The sequence below is a fragment of the Chiroxiphia lanceolata genome, chromosome 24 (genome assembly GCF_009829145.1).
Source record: "Chiroxiphia lanceolata isolate bChiLan1 chromosome 24, bChiLan1.pri, whole genome shotgun sequence".
NCBI classification, from domain to species: Eukaryota; Metazoa; Chordata; class Aves; order Passeriformes; family Pipridae; genus Chiroxiphia; species Chiroxiphia lanceolata.
The window spans coordinates 5,793,504-5,813,672 of NC_045660.1; the positions used below are offsets into that span (position 1 = coordinate 5,793,504).

The 20,169-nt window shown below is 48.3% G+C and overlaps 1 protein-coding gene across 2 annotated transcripts in view; it reads right to left on the reverse strand.

Moving 5' to 3' along the window:
• Nucleotides 1-20,169, reverse strand: part of CSMD2 (CUB and Sushi multiple domains 2) — a 264,720-nt gene that overhangs the window by 197,695 nt on the left and 46,856 nt on the right. For both annotated transcript variants that reach the window (XM_032709961.1, XM_032709960.1), the window contains exon 5: nt 973-1,167. In XM_032709961.1, the coding sequence (XP_032565852.1) occupies nt 973-1,167 (195 nt within the window). The remainder of the gene's footprint in view (nt 1-972; nt 1,168-20,169) is intronic.

The following is a 20,169-nucleotide window of genomic DNA, read 5'->3' on the forward strand; positions in this document are numbered from 1 at the left end:
GCTCACTTTAAATTCCAGATTTACTGCTGCAGCTTAGAAGTGCTGATTGATTGCACAGGCAGAGTCAATAAAGAGAATCAATAGAAGATGCTCTGCTGAAGTACACAAGGAATCGAGGGGAAAAGGACTTCAAAAGCAGCAGCAAATGTTTTTGGTAGAACAACACAGGCACTTGTGTATTTACAGACTCTCCAGTCCCTCGTGGGACTCGAATTAGCAACACACTCCCTGCACTGAGAGAGGGATTTAAGTTTCCCTGCCCCAAACTTGCAGGGAAAAGGGAGGATTTTCCAAGGGAAGGTCGGGTTTTACCTCTCAGCCCCACTGCCCCCAACCCACAGCAAAGCCCCACAACCACCAGGGAATGGGCCACGAGAAAAATCCAACAGAGAGCAGGAAATCCAGGCAGGAAATCCAGGGTTTGATCTGGAAAACCTCCCTGGTCCTGGGTGGGTGTTGGGTCTTATGGACAGTCACAGAATCCCAGAAGGGTTTGGGCTGGAAGGGACCTTAAAGCCCATCCAGTGCCACCCCCTGCCATGGGCAGGAACATCTCCCACCAGCCCAGGTTGCTCCAAACTGCCCTTGGACACTTCCAGGGATCCTGGGGCAGCCACAGCTTCTCTGGGCAACCTGTGCCAGGGCCTCCTGACCCTCCCAGGGAAGGATTTCACCCTAATAACTAATCCAAACTTACTCACTTCCATTTTAAAGCCACTTCCCCTTGTCCTGTCACTTCACACCTTCATAAAGTTGTTTGGGTTTTTTTTTTCCCCCCACTTTATCCAAAGAAATTTCAGTTAAAGCAGCTGGGCAGCATTTCCTTCGTGACCTTCCAATCCCTCACCCCACCAAAATCCAGCAAAAAGGAACCTCAGCACTGCCCACATCACGCTCAGTTTTCAAGCCTTTTAAACCCCCAGAGAGCTCCCAAAATCCCGTTTTCCCAAGGGGTGGAGGGGATCCCGGTACCTCTGCAGACGGGGAGAGGGAAGTCCCAGGAGGCAGAGTTCTCTGAGCTGGCCTGGCACGTCAGCAGGGCATGGCCTTCCAAGAAAAAGCCTGGATTGCAGCTGTACCTCACTCTGTCCCCGATGCTGAAGGTTGTCCCCTGTTGGATCCCGTTCTGGAGCCTTCCCGGATTCCCACACGTGTGGCTGGGCAGAGCTGCCAAAGAAAGGGGCTCCTGGTTAGGGACAGGGCAGTGCCACCTCTGCCAGGGGCATTGCCCACAGGGGAGGGGGGGTCTCCAGGGAAATGCATCACTTCAAATAAAGCAACCGAGCTAAATAAGCACTAAACTTACCTGTTGGGTTGCTCCAGAATTCATTAGACCACTCAGAGTCAACATTAAATATTATTGCTGCCTAATATCATATGTATGTTATAATACAATATTATATATATTTATATATTTTATTTATATATATTATATATATTTATATATAATATATATATTTCTACCTAATATATATACACACACACCTCTAATATATATACCTAATTTATATATATATATATATAAAATATATATTTATATATATTATATTTCTACCTAATGTATATATACAGACACCTAATATATATACCTAATTTATATATATATTATATATTATGTATATATTACATATATTTCTACCTAATGTATATATACAGACACCTAATATATATACCTAATTTTTATATATATATAATATATATTTATATATATTATATTTCTACCTAATGTGTATATATATACACACCTAATATATATACTTAATTTATATATATATTATACATTTATATATATTATATATATTTCTACCTAATGTATATATACAGACACCTAATATATATACCTAATTTTTATATATATATTATATATATTATATATATATTTCTACCTAATGTATATATACAGACACCTAACATATATACCTAATTTATATATATATTATATATTATGTATATATTATATATATTTCTACCTAATATATATATACACACCCCTAATATATATACCTAATTTATATATATATATATAATATATTTTATATATATTATATATATTTCTACCTAATATATATATACACACCCCTAATATATATACCTAATTTATATATTCCCAACCATGGAGGTTTTTGGGATGCTCTGGAACACGTCAGATGGCTGGAAAACCAGCACAGAACTAATGTTTCATTTGCTGTAATGATACTCAAACCCCCAATTTAATTAAAATACCAATGTCACTTTTTTTTTTTTTTTTAAATGAACCCATTCCTGCTTTTATGTTTCCGTCCTTTAAAATTAATGACTAGAACTTTATGCTATAAATAAAAATCTATCATTTTTAAAAGTCAATCTCCACCACGAGCCGCTCTCCACTTAATGAACTGTGAAGAATCAGACAACCCTGACCTGCTCAGTATCTTAAAAATCAGACTTGAAAACCAGGATCTCATATTAAAATTCTGCTTCATTTGGCTGCTTTCACTAATCTCTGGCTCCAGGAGGGAGCACACGGGAGCTTTTTTGGGGGAGGCAGCATTAACTCCTCCAGTGCTCCCCGGGCTCCTGCAGGAAAGCAGGAGCAGGGATTGCTCTTTTCCACACCCACCGGTGCACACCTGCAGGAGACAGGGAGCTCTCCAAATCTCTGCCTCCTGGAGGGGCAGAACTGCTTCCCAAGGGGCTGGGGACAGGTGTGTGCAGGAGGAATTTGCTCAGCCCTCAAACATCTCCTGCTGAAATGTCCCTTCCCCTGCTGAGGGAGGGAGAAGAGCCAAAGGACGCAGAGTTGGTGCTCCAGAGAATCAGAGATTCAGTAAAGACAAAACCTCCAAGACCCCCAAGTTCAACCCAGCACCCCCACCACGTTCACCACACGTCCTCAGCTGCCACATCCACGTGTTGGTGACTCCCCCCCTGCCCTTGACAACTCTTCCAGTGAAGAATTCTTCCCTAATATCCAATTTAAGCCTCCCCTGGAACAACGTGAGCCCATCTCCTGCCACTTGTCACCTGGGAGAAGAGGCTGATCCCTCCTGCCAGGGAGTTCAAGAGGGACAAGGTTCCCCCTGAGCCTCCTTTTCTCCAGGCTGAGCCCCCTCAGTGGCTCCAAACAACACTTCTGCTGCAGAACCTTCAGCAGCTCCACTGTCCCTTCCTGAGAAATCCCCCAGCAGTGCCAGGAGGGCTCGGAGGGTGCAGGGCCTGGAGATGCCCTTGGAACACCAGGACACCCAATGTGCCTTTGGAACGCCCTGCCCAGTCCCCAGGACATCCAATGTGCCTCTGGAACCCCCTGCCCATTCTCCAGGACATCCAATGTGCCTTTGGAACCCCCTGGGATGTCCCCCAGACATCCAAAGTGCCTTTAGAACCCCCTGCCCAGTCTCCAGGACATCCAGTGTGCCTCTGGAACCCCCTGGGATGTCCCCAGGACATCAAATATGCCTTGAAACCACCTTGCCCAGTCCCCAGCACATCCAGTGTGCCCTTGGAACCCCCTGGGATGTCCCCAGGACATCCAATGTGCCTCTGGAACCCCCTGCCCAGTCTCCAGGACATCCAGTGTGCCTTTGGAACACCCTGGGATGTCTCCAGGACATCCAAAGTGCCTTTAGAATCCCCTGCCCAGTCTTGGAACTCCCTGCCCATTCTCCAGGACATCCAGTGTGCCTTTGGAACCCCCTGCCCAGTCCCCAGGACATCCAATGTTCCCTTGGCTCAGCTCTGAGTGACTCCCTGAGCTGGTGCAGCCCCTGCTTTGCCAGCCCTGGATTTGTGATTCTACTCCAACATCCCTGAGCAGAGATAATATTATTGCTCATCCTTGGCTGCCTCTAACAGCCAGACTCTCTGATTGCCTCAGAGATTAATAGAACTGTATTATTTACATCAGATGTCGCACAGAATAATATTATTAAAGCTTTGTCTTACCCATTTACCAATTCCACTGTAGATTAGTGGCATGGATTTTTTCCCCCCCCTCCCCATAAAAAGCTTTGTTCCCAGCAATCAACATAATATTTTCCAGTGATTGTATGGAAATGAATGCAGCCACAGAGCAGATTTGTACAGATGAATAGGAGGTCCTGTTAGTCATTTTGTAGCTAAGTCTGTTTCTGCCCATGATGAATTTAGAGCAGTTTATTTTATTTGTCTTGATTTGAGCAGCTGCCAAAGCGTTATCTTATTTTGTGACAGAGGAAAGGAAATAGGATTATTCTATTGCAGTTGCACCTGGAGGGCTCCTCAACATCCCTCAAATGTCACTCTCCCAGGAGTTATTTGTCCCTGGGGACCCCCCTGCCCAAGGTGACACAGAGAGGAACCACAATCCTGGTGTTAATTGGCAGCACAGACACGACCAGAGCCAGAGCAGAACCTCTGGGGAGGAGGTGAGAACGACTGTCACACCAGGGAATGGGAGGCAGGAGGTTCTGATGCAGAAGTGGCACCTTTTCAGCAAGAAACATCAAGTGTCAGGGCATGGAAAACTGTCAGGAACAAACCCAGCAAAACCTGGAACTCTCCCACTTTCTGCAGCTTTCAATCAATCCTTCAAACCCACTTATTTGTCAGAAAGAAACCTGGAGGGCACCAGCCCAACCCCTGCCCAGCTGAGCTCCCCCTTCTGAGCTCCAAACTCTCTGCTTTTGTTGTTTTTCTCCTGCCTTTCAGTTCGAGCCCCTTTATCCCATCCTTTGGAACCTGCAGGTGCTCCAAGCACTCCCCCCTCGCCCTCTGTTCTGCTGGAAGGTGTCCCTGCCCACTGGGCTTGGAATAGAGGAGCTTTGAGGGCCCTTCCCACCCAAACCCTCCTGTGACTCTGGGATTCTGCCCTGGCAGCGCCACCCGAGATCTCCCCACGCAGCTTTTATGCCTTTCCCTGGAGGAGCCCCATCCAACAGGTGACTCACAGGTTTCAGTGGGTTGAAAATGAACCCAACAAACTGGAAAAGGAAACCACAGCCTCGAGAAGTTCCCACCCTCCAACCCCCTGAGCTGCCACAGAGCTCCCAGAGCCGCCGCTCTGCACCGGGAGCTTCGTCCCGTTCACCGACTTTCATTTTTACCCTCATTTCTTTCTGCTCCCAACCTTCCTCCTCCCCTTGCCAGTGATCACTCCTCTGCAAGCCTTCCAAGCCAGGAGCTTCCAAAAACCCCCAGTGCTCGTCAAGCCCTGTTCCAGTTCACTCGGAATTAATTAGCAGCTCTGGAGTCATTAGATGTGACTCGACGCTTCCCTGGCCACGCTCCCACCGCCACGACGAGCTCAGCCCGGTCCCATCAGCCTCTCCCAAGCCCCCAGAGCCTCCTGGATTGTCAGGAGGAAAAGAAAAGGGAGAGAAAAAGAGCAGAGATGCTTCTCTTCCTGCAGCTGCTTCACCTGCTGCAAGTATTTGAGACCAAACTCAAACCCAGCCCCGGCCCCGCTTCCCATTCAAATTAATCCTCAGCTCCATTTTCTCTGTTTGTATTGTCGGAATATAAAATAACCCCACTGTTTAATCCATCCAGCTCCTGCTCTCCAGTCTATTACCCTGTTTACAGAGCTAAAAGAAGTGTTTTTTATTGCCTGAATTATCCAGGGGAGTTGAGGAGAGAGAGATTTCCACGCTATCGTTGTTCTAACCTTGAAATCTTATCGAGGAGTGCAACTTTTATGATATGAAGGCTGTGCATTATATCTCTTCATTCCCAACTAATTTTCATTCCTAATAAAGGAGAAAGGAAAGCAAGCAAGCCCTGCCAGAGCAGGCCCTCCCAGCTCCCCCCCTGCAGCTCCTCCAGCAGCAATAATTCATAAATCCCATGAAACGACGCCGCACAAACCGAGCAAAATAACAAAATCATTGACCTAAACTACTTGGCTCAGTCATCTCTGCAACACACATTTCCAAATTCATCTCCACTCTGCTGTCTTTTTAACCCTTCTTGGCATTTTCCTGCCTTTCCTGGGGAGGGGGGGAAGTCAAGGCATCCAAAGGGATCCTCTGATTTGGACATCAGGAGGAATTTCTGCCTGGAAAGGGTGGTCAGGCCTTGGCAGGGGCTGCCCAGGGAGGTTTGGGGTCCCCAGCCCTGGAGGTGTCCCAGGAAGGGCTGGATGTGGCACTGAGTGCTCTGGGCTGGGGGACAAGGTGGGGATGGGGCACAGGGGGGATCCATGGGCTGGGAGGGCTTTTCCAACCCCAGTGATTCCATGACTGTGCTGGAAAGCCATGCCGGGCAGAAGGATATTCTTCCTAGAAATCCCAGGGGAAAAGCAGATTTTTTAAGGAGAATATCCCTAAGATTTCCATCCCAGCTTTAAAAATTCCCTGAGACCCCTTTGGGGGACACAGACAGGGCACCTTTGGCACCCCAAGAAAGGTGTGAGCTCTGGGATCCACCCAGACCCTTTCCCTTCACTCTTCACCCATAACTTTTGGGCCAAGGACCACGGGGACCCTCTCCTGACTCTCCACCATCCTTCACCAGTGCTTTAGCACAATCTGCTTTCCTTCAGAAGACTTTTAATCTTCCCAATAACTGTCCAGAGTGTGCTACAGCAAAAGGAAATAAACGCTATCTTTTTCATTTCACTTTATCCTTTTTTTATGTCATGATTTGTTTCCAGTATAGCCAGAGATAAAGCTAAATGGGAACTATTTTTTCCCCTCTAATATTTCTTTGTTCAACTACAGACCAGGCAGATCATTACTTTTTGGATAATAACAGACCCAAATGGTTCCTCATCCATCTTTTTTGTGGTGGTAGTTCTGGGGCTTTTTTCTCCTTTTTTTTTTTCTTTTTTTTTCTGGAAATCCATTTCCAGTTTTCAATTTACCCTTTTCTGGAATGTGCTGCAGCTACTTCAGAGCAACTTCAGTGCAAACTTCCAAGAGCATTATCAGACAGGCTGAGGGACAAGTAGTTTAGATCTGATTTAGTCATCACAAAATACAGAAATAGCAAAATATTCAGAGCATGGAAGCAGCAGGATCAGAGGAGACACAGAAACAAATGAGGGTGTGGGGAGGAGGGATCCTCAGCAGCTGGGACTTCATGCCACTCGTTATTTATACTTTCAAATAAATGTCATCACTTGCTGAGCCCAGCAGAGGAAGCTGCTGCAGATCACAGAACTCCAGAGGGGTTTGGGTTGGAAGGGACTTCAAAGATCATCTCATTCCAACCTGGGCTAGTAAAAGATCATCCCTTCTGGAATGGGATGAGCTTTAAGGTCCCTCCCAACCCAAAGCACCCCTGGCATGCTGTGCCCAGCCAGGGATGGCACACATTGGGTATTGCTGAGCTCATGGTAAAGGGGAAAGGCAGAAAAAGTATGATTAAAAAAACCAGACATGGAATTGATCCCTGGGCCATCCCAGCAGCCAAAATTAGGGCTGGAAAAGGCCACTGACATCCCAACTCAGTGCTCTGCTCCTTGGCATCCACAGACTCCCAGGATGGTTCAGGTTGGAAGGGACCTTAAAGCCCATCTTGTCCCATCCCCTGCCACGGGCAGGGACCCCTTCCACCAGCCCAGGTTGCTCCAACCTGGCCTTGGACACTTCCAGGGATCCAGGGGCAGCCACAGCTTCTCTGGGCAACCTGTGCCAGGGCCTCACCACCCTCCCAGCCAACAATTCCTTCCCAATGTCCCACCTAACCCTGTCCTCCTCCTGCTTAAGGCCATTCCCTTGTCCTACCCCTTCATCCCCTGGGAAAAGATCCTGAACTCTGGCCACAGAAATCTCTTGCTGGGCCTGGAGAACAAGGTCCCACTGGTAGATGCCACCACATCCAGAGCCATTGGCGTCCTCAACCCCATCCCAGCCTGGGATGTTCTGCTGCTCCAGGAGCCTCATCAGGGAGGCCCTTGAGGATGTTCTCATCTCCCTGCACGTGCTCCAGCCTCTGCAGAGCCACAACACTCCAACACCAGCCTCATTTACAGGACCTGGTGAAGTGTTTTTGCTTAGCAGGGATGGATTAAAGTGTGTGTTTAAAGGCTTCATTGAACTGGCATTTAACAGCTGCAGAGGAACCTGAAAAAACTTCCCTGGGGAGGAGAGGGTGGGTTTACATTCCTTGTCTCTCCCTCTCCCTCCCTGAGCTCAGGTGAAGCATTCCAAGGGAAACAGAGACCTGCACAAAAGACAAGGCAAGGAGAGCAGTGCTGGGCTGGTCACCAGCACCAGGAGACAACTGCAGGCACCAAAGGGAAAGCAGAATTCCAAGAGCTGAGCTGCCAGGGCACATCAGGGGCCCTTTTTGTGCTCATGGGGACTGAAAGCCAAGACTCAGCCTGAAAAGAGGGGTGTCAGGGCTGCAAACCCAGCTTTGAGCTGATCCCATCTAGACACTGGGGGCCAGTGTTGATCTGCTCTGCATTCTGCTGGAGAGGGGCCCTTGGACAGGGGAAGGCTCTTTGTTCTGGTAAAAGAAAAGCCACTTCCAACTTTAGAGCCCACATTGTTTGTCTGCTTATTGATCTCCTCGAGCTGTTGGCTCGTTACCCAGCACCAGAAACTGTAGCCAACTACATCTGTCTTAATAAATATTTCACGGCAGAGGAAGGGCACCCACCACAACACTTCAACCCCTGCTTTCTCCAGCCCCTCCTCTGGAAGCAGCAGGGTTGGGACCTGCTGCTGTTGGGGTTCAGGGTCTCCCCTCCAGCCCTGTGTGATCCCTGTGCCCCAGCACAGCCCTGCTGAGCCTGCACAGAGCACCACACACAGCCCAGCTCTCCTTCTCCCGGTGCCTTCCATTCCCCAGCCCTCATTCCTGCCTTCCCAAAGCCTTTGGGATCCCACTGAGCAGGTTCCTCTTCCCCAGTGAGCCAGACTGAGTCAGCTCACAGCTCACCAGGGTCACACAGTGAATAATCCATTACTGGGGCCAGAAACCCCCGGAATTCACAGCTTCCAGTTGCTTCAGCTCCCTCTCAGACTACATAAGGTCTGGCTCACGCCCACAAATGACATGGGAAAAACTTGGTTTGTTTTCCTTTTTCAACTGCCTTCATAATTTATTCCTTCTAATTTATTCCCTCTGAACACTCCTCTTCTCTGTACCTTCCTTAGGAAGTCTGGCTGCCCAACAGAAGGGTCAACACTGGAGGGAAAACTAACCAGGGCATGAACCTTCCACACTAAGCAGTGAGATCACAGTGCCCTTGGGACCAGGAAAAGTGAAATATTACACCACTGAGCAGAGCAGTTTATAGTAAAAGCCCCGAGGAACCCTGAGCTGACAGAGCAGCCACCTCCCACCAACACCCAGGAGCCAAACCCACCCCAAGGATGGGGCCACAAAGAGCCCAAGGAGCTGCCACAGCAATTCCATCACCATTTAGCTTCCAGCACTGAATTCATTATTAATTTGTGGTCATAACTGATCAGAAAAAAAAAAAATCACAACCCCAGATGGTAATTATTTCATCCTCACTGCAAACAAAGCTCAAGTGATCTCATTGTGTCACCGAGGCACGCTCAGGGCTCTGGCCTGGCTGCTCTGGCACAGGTGCTGAGCTGGCAGAATCTGCCACAAAAGCAGCATTTTGGAAGTGATGCAGGAGCATGAGCTCACCTGGAGAACAAGGGTTTAGTGTGGGATCTCCCCAGGGCCAGTGGGGCAACCATCTCCCAGTCCTGAATGTTCAGAAACAGGAGCTTATTCTGCTTTCAAGGCCCTTGCCCTGATTTCTCCTCTGTAACTCGAAGGCAGGGGTGGATCTGGGGGCTCAGACATGCCCTGGCTTTGCTTTCACACATCCCACCCTATTCCATGGATATCAGAGGGGTATTTATACAAGATTAAGGCAGGCAGGGGAGGGGAGAGGGAAGATGACCACGGGACCAGTGAAAAAAGGAAAAGCAACAGCCAAAAATCCCCATCGAGAAAATATCCACCAGCACAAGGGAAGCAGCTTCCCAGATCCAGCCAAAGCAGAGCTGAGCTGGGCTGGGGTGGCCAACAGCCCTGCTCTGAGGGTCACCCTCCTGTGCTCCCCATGTTCCTGTGACCAGGAGAACATCTCAGCATCTCCTGCTTCCAGAGCCAGCAGCTCCATCACTGAGCACGGGGTGTGAACGGATCCCACACGTGGCACCCTGCAGGGGAGCTTTGCTCTGAGTGCTTGTGGTGGTTTGAGCCACCACAAAAACCCGAAATCCAATTTCCAGGCTTCCCCCCCCCCCCTTCCCACAATTTTTATCTCAGCACCGAAGAGAAACTTTCAGGCAAGACACTTCTATAGGGGAAAAGAGGAAGTATATACATTCATTCTACACAAATAAATATACTGCACAAGCTAAAAGCAATTATATATACAATGTTACACACTTCTACCAGTCCCTTTAAGCTTCTCCCTGGAAGGAAACATCCTGGATTCCAGCTGGGAGGTGACTCTTTTCTGAGCACTTAGTTTGAAGGACGTGGGTGTCCCCCCCCAGCCCAGCTCCCCTGGGTGACTCCTGTGATCCCTGCAGGGATATCTGCCTCCTGCCTGCCAGCCTGGATTGCCAACACTCACAGCTGGCACCTCTGCCCTGGCAGATGTGCTGGAGAGGGAGGAGAAATGTCCAACCACCACTCCTCACCTGCAGAACTGCTGGGAGCCCTCCTGAGATGGAAAACCTGAGAGCATCCCTGTGAGGGCACAGCCCTGGCCCCCCAAACCCCTGCTGCTCCAAGAAAACCAGGTGAGGGATGCAGGGGAACCTGGAGAGACACCTCCCACACAAGGAATGTTCCCATCCTTCCATTTTACTCACCAGCAAAATGGGAAAAATCACCTCATTCCCTCCTCTCTCCCCTGACAAGTCACTAGGAAGCTGCACTCACATGTCAGGGCTGTGTCTATCCAAAAATAGTCATTTAGAACACTGTGATGGTCCAAATGGCTCAAGGAGACCTTAAATGTACCAGGAATTTATTCAGAGACATGTTACAAATGAAAAATCCATATACACACACTCCGAGGCATCCATTGGACAAACATTGCCATGGAAACAGGACAGATCTGCTTTAAAGGACACAGAGAAATGGGAAGAGAAGGGGCTGGGACTGAACCTGGAAAAAGAGACCTCAAGGTCTCAGAACTGCCCTGAATCTTGTTCCACTTTGGGGCAAAACTGCTTAAATTTCCCACGACAGAGATTAAAGCTGAATCCCAGCTGAATGTTCAACCTGCACCACAAAACCCCACTCTGAGACCATCCCAGAGGAGCTCAAATGTAAAGGCAAAAACATCCTGCTCAGTTCCAACATGCAGACACCAAGGAGGGAAAAAGGTGCATTTCACTGAGAATCCAACCTGAAACGGCTCCAAACTATTTCCACTTCCTCTTTCCAAATCCACATCCATTTTTACCTGATACTTTAACAGTTTGATTTGTGAGCAGCACAAATCTACCCCCTCTAAGGGCAAAGATTCAAACCCTGCTTAAACTCCAGGGGGGATTAGGGAAGACACCCAGCCCTTCATCCTCCACTGCAGATGTCACCAAAGGAACAAAACCTGTTTATTCCAGACTGTTCCCTTCCCCTGCCCAGCACAGGGAGCAATTCCCAACTTCTTGAAAGACTTCAGTTTATGCCTTGAACATCTCCTGTTAAGAAAACACCAAAGCATGAGCTGAACAGTCTGCAGGGCTTGACCCCTTCAAACAGCCAAGGCAGAGCACAGAGGAAAGTTCAACCCCTTCATGCTGGAAAGGAGAACTTCCACAGCACCTGCTTGACATGTGATTTAATCTGAAAACAGGGAAACCTCTTTCCTTTGGAGTGGAAATGAGAAGAAGGCAAAGCAGTGCTTGAGAATCAAAAAACCAGGGTCTGGCAGGAATGATAAACTACATGGGATGATCCTCGTGGGTCCCTCCCAGCTCAGGGCATTTTATGGTTCTGTAACACCAGCTGAGCCAAAACAGGTATTTTTAGACTAAACCCCTTCAGGAGCTGCTCATCTTCCCACTGCTTCACTCCATTCATTAGAGTTTTAATCAGGTCTGAACAACTGAGCTATCAAACAGATTCCAAAGCAGCCCAGCCAGAGTGGGTTATGCAAGGGAAGATCAGAGCAGGAGCAGAGTGGGTGGCAGATTGAACCCTCCCAACCCAACAAAGCACCAAGCAACGGCCAGACTGCACTGCCACACATCCAGGAGCAGGGAGAGCTCTCAGCCCTGGCTCCTGCTGACACCCTGAAAGGCTTTCAGGCCAAGATTTTACTGGATAAAAGTCGCAGGCAGCCCACAAAGGAGGCAGGGAGTTATGTAAGGAACCTTCTCCTAATGAACTGCCCGCTGCAAAGCCTCTTCTGTGGCCTCCACTGGAACATCCCTGGTGTGCTTTGGCCACTGGACACCTGAAGCTTTTTCCCAGACATCTCCAACATCTCCTGAGCTGCCTTGGGATGAGGAATTCCCCCTGGCTGGGACCATGGGAGAGGTTCTGGGCTGTCCCCATCGCCCACAGAGGGGAAACTGGAAAACTTTTAGTGATGTTTAAAGCACCACGTGTTGGGAGACCTGAAAGAAGCTGCTCTGGTCCTTCCCAACTCCCTCAGGCAACTCCCAGCCAAGGAAAAGCTCTGCATCCCTTCTGAGCCCCCTGGAATTTGGGAAAGGAGTGCCTGGAGCAGGGTTTACAGCCTGGGGCAGCACTAATACAGCACAGGTTGTCTCCTTCTGTGTTTTTTTATTGACAGACATACTGGGCAACTTTTAGTGATGTTTAAAGACACCTACCCACCTGGGAACGCTGAGAGGTTTGGCTGAAATCAGGGAATTGTGGCACAAGGCAGAAGGAAACAAGTACTATGTGTTGGGAGGCCTGAAAGAAGCTGCTCTTGCCCTTCCCAACTCCCTCAGGCAATTCCCAGCCAGGGAAAAGCTCTGCATCCCTTCTGAGCCCCCTGGAATTTGGGAAAGGAGTGCCTGTGGCAGCACTAATGGAGCACAGGTTGTCTCCTTCCCTGTTTTTTTACTGACAGATTAAAACACTACAGAATCCAGGGGGGAAAAAAAGCCCCCTGGAGAGGGCAAGGCCCAGGGGGAACAGTCGGTTTGGCTCTGGTTGGTTTTACAGACCCATTTTAGGGGCAATTTCAGCCCTGACCACGTTTGCTGGCACTGGAAAGGCACCCAGGTGGAACTGGAAATATTCCCCAGGACAGCCACACACCAGAAAGCTTAACAACGTGTGGCTTTATATAACATTTTATGTGCTCACAGCAGCATTTAGGCACTACCTGCACCCTGGGGACTGGGCAGCCAGGCTGGGGGATCTATTTAGTGTTGGTTCTCAGGGGATTTCTGAGAATGGATCCTTCACTTGGGCCAGAAATGCCAGAAAATGGGTCTGTTTAGGGGCTGCACAGCCCAGAAATGCCAGAAAATAGGTCTGTTTAGGGGCTGCCCAGCCCAAAAATGCCAGAAAATAGGTCTGTTTAGGGGCTGCCCAGCCCAAAAATGCCAGAAAATAGGTCTGCCAGGGGCTGCCCAGCCCAAAAATGCCAGAAAATAGGTCTGTTTAGGGGCTGCCCAGCCCAAAAATGCCAGAAAATAGGTCTGCCAGGGGCTGCCCAGCCTGGACCCCTTCACTGCTCAACACAACAACGTGACCCTTCCCCGAGCTCTAAAAACTTCCTGGTTTAATTTGGTTTCTGAACAAAAGCCTGGGATAGTCCTCCTTTCACCCAGGACACTCTAGAGCCTGCCCCAGGAATTCCCAGGGAGAATTAATGGCTCTCATTGCTGCAAACACAACTTGCTCCAGGCTCTGTTGTTGTGCTCTGGTCTGATGCACTTTGCAGCAGAACACGGATTTTTCCTGTAAAATATCCAGAGTTTGCCCACTGAGAACCTGCTCATGCATAATTACATGTGTGGAACAAGAAAGCTGATTTCCAGGAGGGTTTTGTTCCCACTAAAAGTTCCTTCCCTGACACCACCAGCTCAGGAGGACCCACGGGAACACCACCAGGAGAAAATGCTGGGTTTGGGATAAAAACACCAGAAAAGCACAGAAAACCTGGTCAGAAACTCATAACAAAACCCAACTGCTAAGGAGATCCCCATATGAGAGATATATATATATATATATATAAATTTTCCCTGCCATTATATGCTCCTGGTTTTATTCCATAGGAATGGGAGGGTAAAAGCCAGATTAACAACTGCAAGAAGTTTTAATTGGCATAAAGGTTTCTCTCTGATAGTTTACAGCAATAAAAAGAAGTGTATATATATATATATATATATAACAAAATGTCTGCAAGCTAAATTCCAGGAGAATCTGGGACCTGGTTCTCAGTCCAGGCCACTCTGAACAAAACAGATCCAATTTTAATTAGCATAAAGGTTTCTCTCTGTTAGTTTACAGCAATAAAAAGAAATATATATATTTATATACATCTAATAAAATGTCTGGAAGCTGAATTCCAGCAGAGTTCAGGACCTGGCTCTCAGTCCAGGCCACTCTGAACAAAACAGATCCAACCCCTTCTGACACATTTGCAGAACAAACTGCTCTCATTTCCCTGATAATCTTGGAATCACCTTCCTGTCACTTCCAGTAAGACCATGAAAACTCCTGTGCTCCCAACCCTGTCTGTTTTCCTTGCACTGAGTGGGGCTTATGTAATTTTTTTTAATATAAAAGAACTCACTGGATGCCAAAGCTCCAGGTTGCATTAAATCCAGGAGCCAGGTCCATTAAATCCAGACATTCCTGAGCCCAAGCCAAGACCTCCAAGGCAGGAGCACTAAAGTGATTAGTCTGCAGGAGGTGAAAATCCATGGAATTCAATGACACAGCACCGGGAAGGGAAAGCTCCAGCAGCAAAACTAAAAGGTCTAAAAGGAACAGAGGGGGTTGGGAGGAGGCTCCAAACCAGGAGCTGCTCCAACATTCAGGACACAGCCATGGAGGAACCTTCATTTACAGAGTGCAAAATTCAGAATAAAAACGAGAGTAAAAAAGATGTCCCTGCAAATTTTGCCTCCTCCATGAGGCCAGAGCAAAACAAGCAGGGAATTAAAGTGCCCTTCAAACAAGGGGATGGTGATTTCACCAACCCAGCTCAGCCAGGGCACCGAGGGGAGTTATGAGCCCTGAAGACAAGAACACCAGTTACATTTCAGATATAAAGAAGTGTTTTACAGGCTAATTCTTCTTCAGAAATAACGAGGAGAAGTGCTCAGAAATCAGAGCCACTTCTGGGCTCAAGGGGGGAGCTGGAACCCAGTTTTTTTGAGGCTTTTTAGACCCTTTTTATACCCACCCTTTTTCTCCTGCCCAGCTTTTTGTGCAAAGCTGAAAATATCCAGCCATCCCAGCCCGCCTGTTTATGGAATAACAACCCAAGTGCCAAAATTCCCCACCCTCCATTCTCAATGGCTTAATTATCAGGAGTGGAGGCCACGCTGGGGAAGCAGAAATGTGTATTTATATCCCTTCTGGCACCAGGATCTATTTTGAGGGAACCAGCTCATATTTTCCCTGCTCTGAACCACACTGGTGTGTGATCCCATGAGCTGGAGCCAGCACTTCCCAGCACAGGAATACCTGGATGGGAGAATCTGGCCCAACATCTGGATTTACAGCAATGCTATAAAACAACTTTTCACAGGGAAAACCGTGAATTCCTTCAGAAATTTTGGGACAAGAGACCCTTTGGAGCGTGGCCAGGGAAGGATAAGGGAGCTGGGGGTGTTTTTTTCCAACCTAAATGATCCTGTGGCTGGAGATCAGCACACCTGGAGCCTGGAAATGTTAAAAAAAAAAAACCCAAGTGGCACCTGGGGCCACCAGGGTGGTGGTGCTGGGCTGATGGTTGGACTTGGGGATCTCAGAGGGCTCCTTCAAGCTTTTCCAGGAGTTTCCATTTGGCCCTGGAAGTGGTTGGAAGATTAGGGAAGAAACAGCCAGAACTTCTGAGACAAAAGCCCATCCAGGAGCTGCTCAAAGCAAGCAGGGACCTCCTGGGAGGCACATCCAGGATGTTCCCTGGTCCTTCTGCAGCTCCTCTGCTTTGCTGGCAGAGAAAAGAGATTTAAAAAGCACCTCTCAGGTGGCTCAGAACCACCAGGAGGGCACAGCATTTTCCCTGCTCTGCATTCCAGGGGTCACATCCAGGGGGATCCCTTTGATTTGGACTCAGATTTTGCCCAGGAACCCACAGGGAAAATGTCCCTGTTCCATGTTCAGGAATGGATGGAGCTGCTGAACAAACAGAGCATCACCAAGAGCTTTTCAGTGGGGTTTGGTGTTCATTTGGGGGTTTTATTTGGGGTATTTTTTAAGTTGTTTTCTCCTCTTCCAAAGAAGAGGAGGCTCCTTATCCCTCCTGACTGTCAAACCTCAGGATGGAATCCCATCAAAACGAGGTGTTTTGGTCAGAAAAGCTTCACCTTCCCCCCTGGCCCTGGCTGAGGTGGTTTTGTTGTGAATGTAAAACCCACAGGGCACCAATTCATCTTTTCCCCACCACTTAATCCCCGTTAAATTCAGCTGAAATACTGGGTTATAAAAGGCTCTCTCCACACACACACACACACAGGCTGGAATTCCAGCCCTCCCATCTTCTGGAAGTCAATCTCCAACCCAACATGATGAGTTTTATGACAGGGCCACTCAGAGACAGAGCTAATAAAAATTTACACTTCAGGAAATTAATGCCTTTAAGTAACACATTTTGCTTTCCATCTCTTGCATAAATTAAAGGTCAGGCACTTAACTCTTCCAAACTAAATGATTTTTCTCTGATAATGAAGTTTATCCAGCACCAGGCTGAGCCTGTCAGGAGCCAAATGGGGAAGATTCAACTCCCAATCATCCCTTTTGAGCAGCTGGAGTTGGAATAATTACCTTCATTGCCCAGAAAATACAAATGTTTCCTAAAATCCTCCTCTTTCCTGGGAGCTGGATGGGCAGTAATTTGGTGTTAAAAGGTTCAGGATTGCAGATACTTCATGTGAGAACCTGATTTAATTCTCTTTCAGGGGAGGGTCAGTTTTATCCCTTTGGAGTGGCCATATCAGACCTACCCATCAGTAATTAAGCACTCTTAAGTAATTAAAGTTCTTGCAGGGGGAAAAAAAAAAAAAGAAGAATTAGTAGGCAACCATTAGGGATTAAATACTCCCAGTAGAAAAGAGAATGTGCAAAAAGCCAATTTTCAGGAACAAATTGGAACCTGTTGCAGGTTTTCCCCTGTAAAACTGGAGAGGGCACGTTGTTTACAGCCAATTTCACCCATTTTTGTGGGTTTTTTCCCTTTTCCACTAAAAGCACCACTCTCCCAGCAGAGGAAATGCATTGACTAATCTTCCCCAAGTAGTTCAATCTGAAGGATGTTTACTTCAGGTTTCTATTTTTATTAATTCTGAAGGGTTGCACTGCCTTGTTATTTAACATCAGGTTTCACCATCACCTCCAGAAAAAAAAGAAAAATAAATAAAAAGCATTTTGCAAGGCTTGGCACATCCCAAAGAAACAGGGGTCACATCTATCAGCACTTGCACAAGGTGAAATGTTTATTTTGCTCTGCATTTCAGGCACTGCTGATTGACAGCCCCTGTTCTTATGAATAATAATAATATCACCGAGCCTTTCTGGGCTTGAATAATCACTGTTTTTCCTCCCCAATAACAGCAGAGGGTTTCCAGGGGACACTCCAGAGCCACAGTGACCTTCCCCAGCTGAGCACAACCCTGGTGAGATGATGCTCCAGCCACCCCAGCCCACGATAATCAGAATTAGAACTTCTCCCCCGTCCTTCAAACTGCATTTCACTGCTGGTTCTGGGCAGAGCAGATCCACGTGGGAAAAGCACATTTTTTCCCAAGGTGCTGGTGGTGTTCCAGGTGCTGTTCCCTGGCACCTCCCCAAAATCCTCACCCAGCAGCACCTCCTGCCTGGAATGAGGCCCCTCTGCTTTCCCTCAGCTTCCAGTGTCTCCTGGGGACCTTTTCAGACACAGCACAAAGCTCCACTAGAATGTCAGACAGTCCAGCCTAACAAAGCTCCACAAGGATGTCAGACAGTCCAGCCTAACAAAGCTCCACTAGAATGTCAGACAATCCAGCCTAACAAAGCTCCAGCAGAACATCAGCCAGCCCAGCCTAACAAAGCTCCACTAGAATGTCAAACAGTCCAGCCTAACAAAGCTCCAGCACAATGTCAGCCAGTCCAGCCTAAGCAAGTTCCACTAGAATATCAAACAGTCCAGCCTAACAAAGCTCCAGCAGAATGTCAGCCAGTCCAGCCTAACAAAGCTCCAGAAGAACATCAGCCAGTCCAGCCTAACAAAGCTCCAGCCCAGGAAAAGCAGAGTATCCACCTGAAACTCAGGAGCAATTTTAAGGCCCTAAATACTGTCTAGAGCTGAGAACAGTTGTCTGAGCCGAGGGAGGGAAGGTTTTGAATTGTCAAAGCAGCTGCCACTTGGGGCACGAGGGGAGATTAAATCAGGAGAAAAACCTTCCTGCCCTCTGCACCCTCCTCGTTCACCTGCAGGAGCTGAGCCAACCTGAACGTGCCTCCCTCTGCCCCAGCAGCTCCTGTGCAGGACAAAACACCTTGATTGGACCCCAGGAACAGAAAAATTGGTGTAACAGAGGGGAAACCTGCCAGGGACTGAGCAGCTTTTCGAGGCAGAACCCCAAAGAAGTGCCCAGCATCCTTCAGGGTCTGGACTTTGGGCAGGTTGGTCTGTGTCTGACTCTGGTTTGGGGGCTCAGCAACGAAATCCAAGCTCAGTGAATCACAGAGATTAAAAGCAGAATGTGAAGAACCTCCACAAAGGGACAAGGGGCTTTTTCCTTCCCTGACAGCAAATCCCAGAGCTTCCTCCACCTGAATCCTCCTCAAGGTGAGAACTCAGGTAATCAGAGCCCCAGATCACCACACAGGCTCTGTGTTCCCTCCTGGAAGAGGAGATAAAGTTAATTAAATCCTCATTTAATTGGAATTAAGACAGATCCACTCAGGCTGAGCAAACCCCCTCGAACCAAAAGGCGAAGTGCCCTGAGGAGGAGCCTTTTGTTCTTGAAGCTTTCTGGTGGTCTGATATTTAAAAAGCACCTCTCAGAGGGCTCAGAACCACCAGCAGGGCACAGCATTTTCCCTGGTCAGTATTCCAGGGGGTCACATCCAGGGGGATCCCCTTGATTTGGACTCAAACTGGCCTCCTGCAGCTCAGCTGCTCTGCCTCTCAGCTCCTCCTCTGCTTCCCAAGGAGGGACAGAACGCCAGGAAAACTCCTGTCCTGCTCCTCAGAGGGCAGAGGGAGGGATTCAAAAGCTCTTCAGATGCACAAGAGACCCTGATGTGACCCCCACGGAGATCTCTGCACACAGGAGTGATGAAAAACCCACAGGAGTGATGAAAAACCCACAGGAGTGATGAAAAGCCCACAGGGAAGTGATGTAGAGAAGGAGAGGAGGAGAGAAGAGGAGACAAGAAGGACAAGGCTCTGGATCCCCCCATTCCTGCTCAGTCCTGAACACATTAAGAGCAAAAAAAAGGGTTTTTTCCAGAGGTGAGAGCCCACCCTCAGCATCATCCTCCTCCTCCCAGCTCCCCTGGCTGTGCCTGGGTGAGGATGGAGTGGCAGTGAAGGACAAGCCTTTCAAACCAAAATTGCCTTGGCACTCAGGCTGCAATTTTCACCCAGCTCGTTAGCAGGGGTTTTTTTTTCTGGAAATGCAGCTTGAAACGAACCCAAAGGCACCCAAGGGCTGCAAATAGAGCCCTGATTGAAAAGAAAGGCCTCTCTCTTGGAGCAAAATCACCAAAAAAGAATGGGGTGAGAAGGGGTGAAAATGAAGGGTTTAGGAAAGCAGCACCACAGTGAGAGCCCTTCCTGAGGCACTGGGACATCCAAGGGGGGATTTTCCAGCACCTTTTCCCAGTCACACAGAGCAACCCCAAGGTGTTGTTCAAGAAGTGCCTGGACAACACTCTGAGGGTGGGATTGTTGGGGTGTCTGGGCAGGGCCAGGAGCTGCACTTTGATGTTCCTCATGGTCCCTTCCAGCTCAGGATATTCCACGAGCCCAAGCACAACAAGCCCTCCTCTGCCAACCACTGCTGACACCTAAAAATTTTCCTAATGCAGTTTTGCACTTTTCTGGTACATCTTTTAGTTATTGAGAAGCACAATCTGACTGCATCCTAA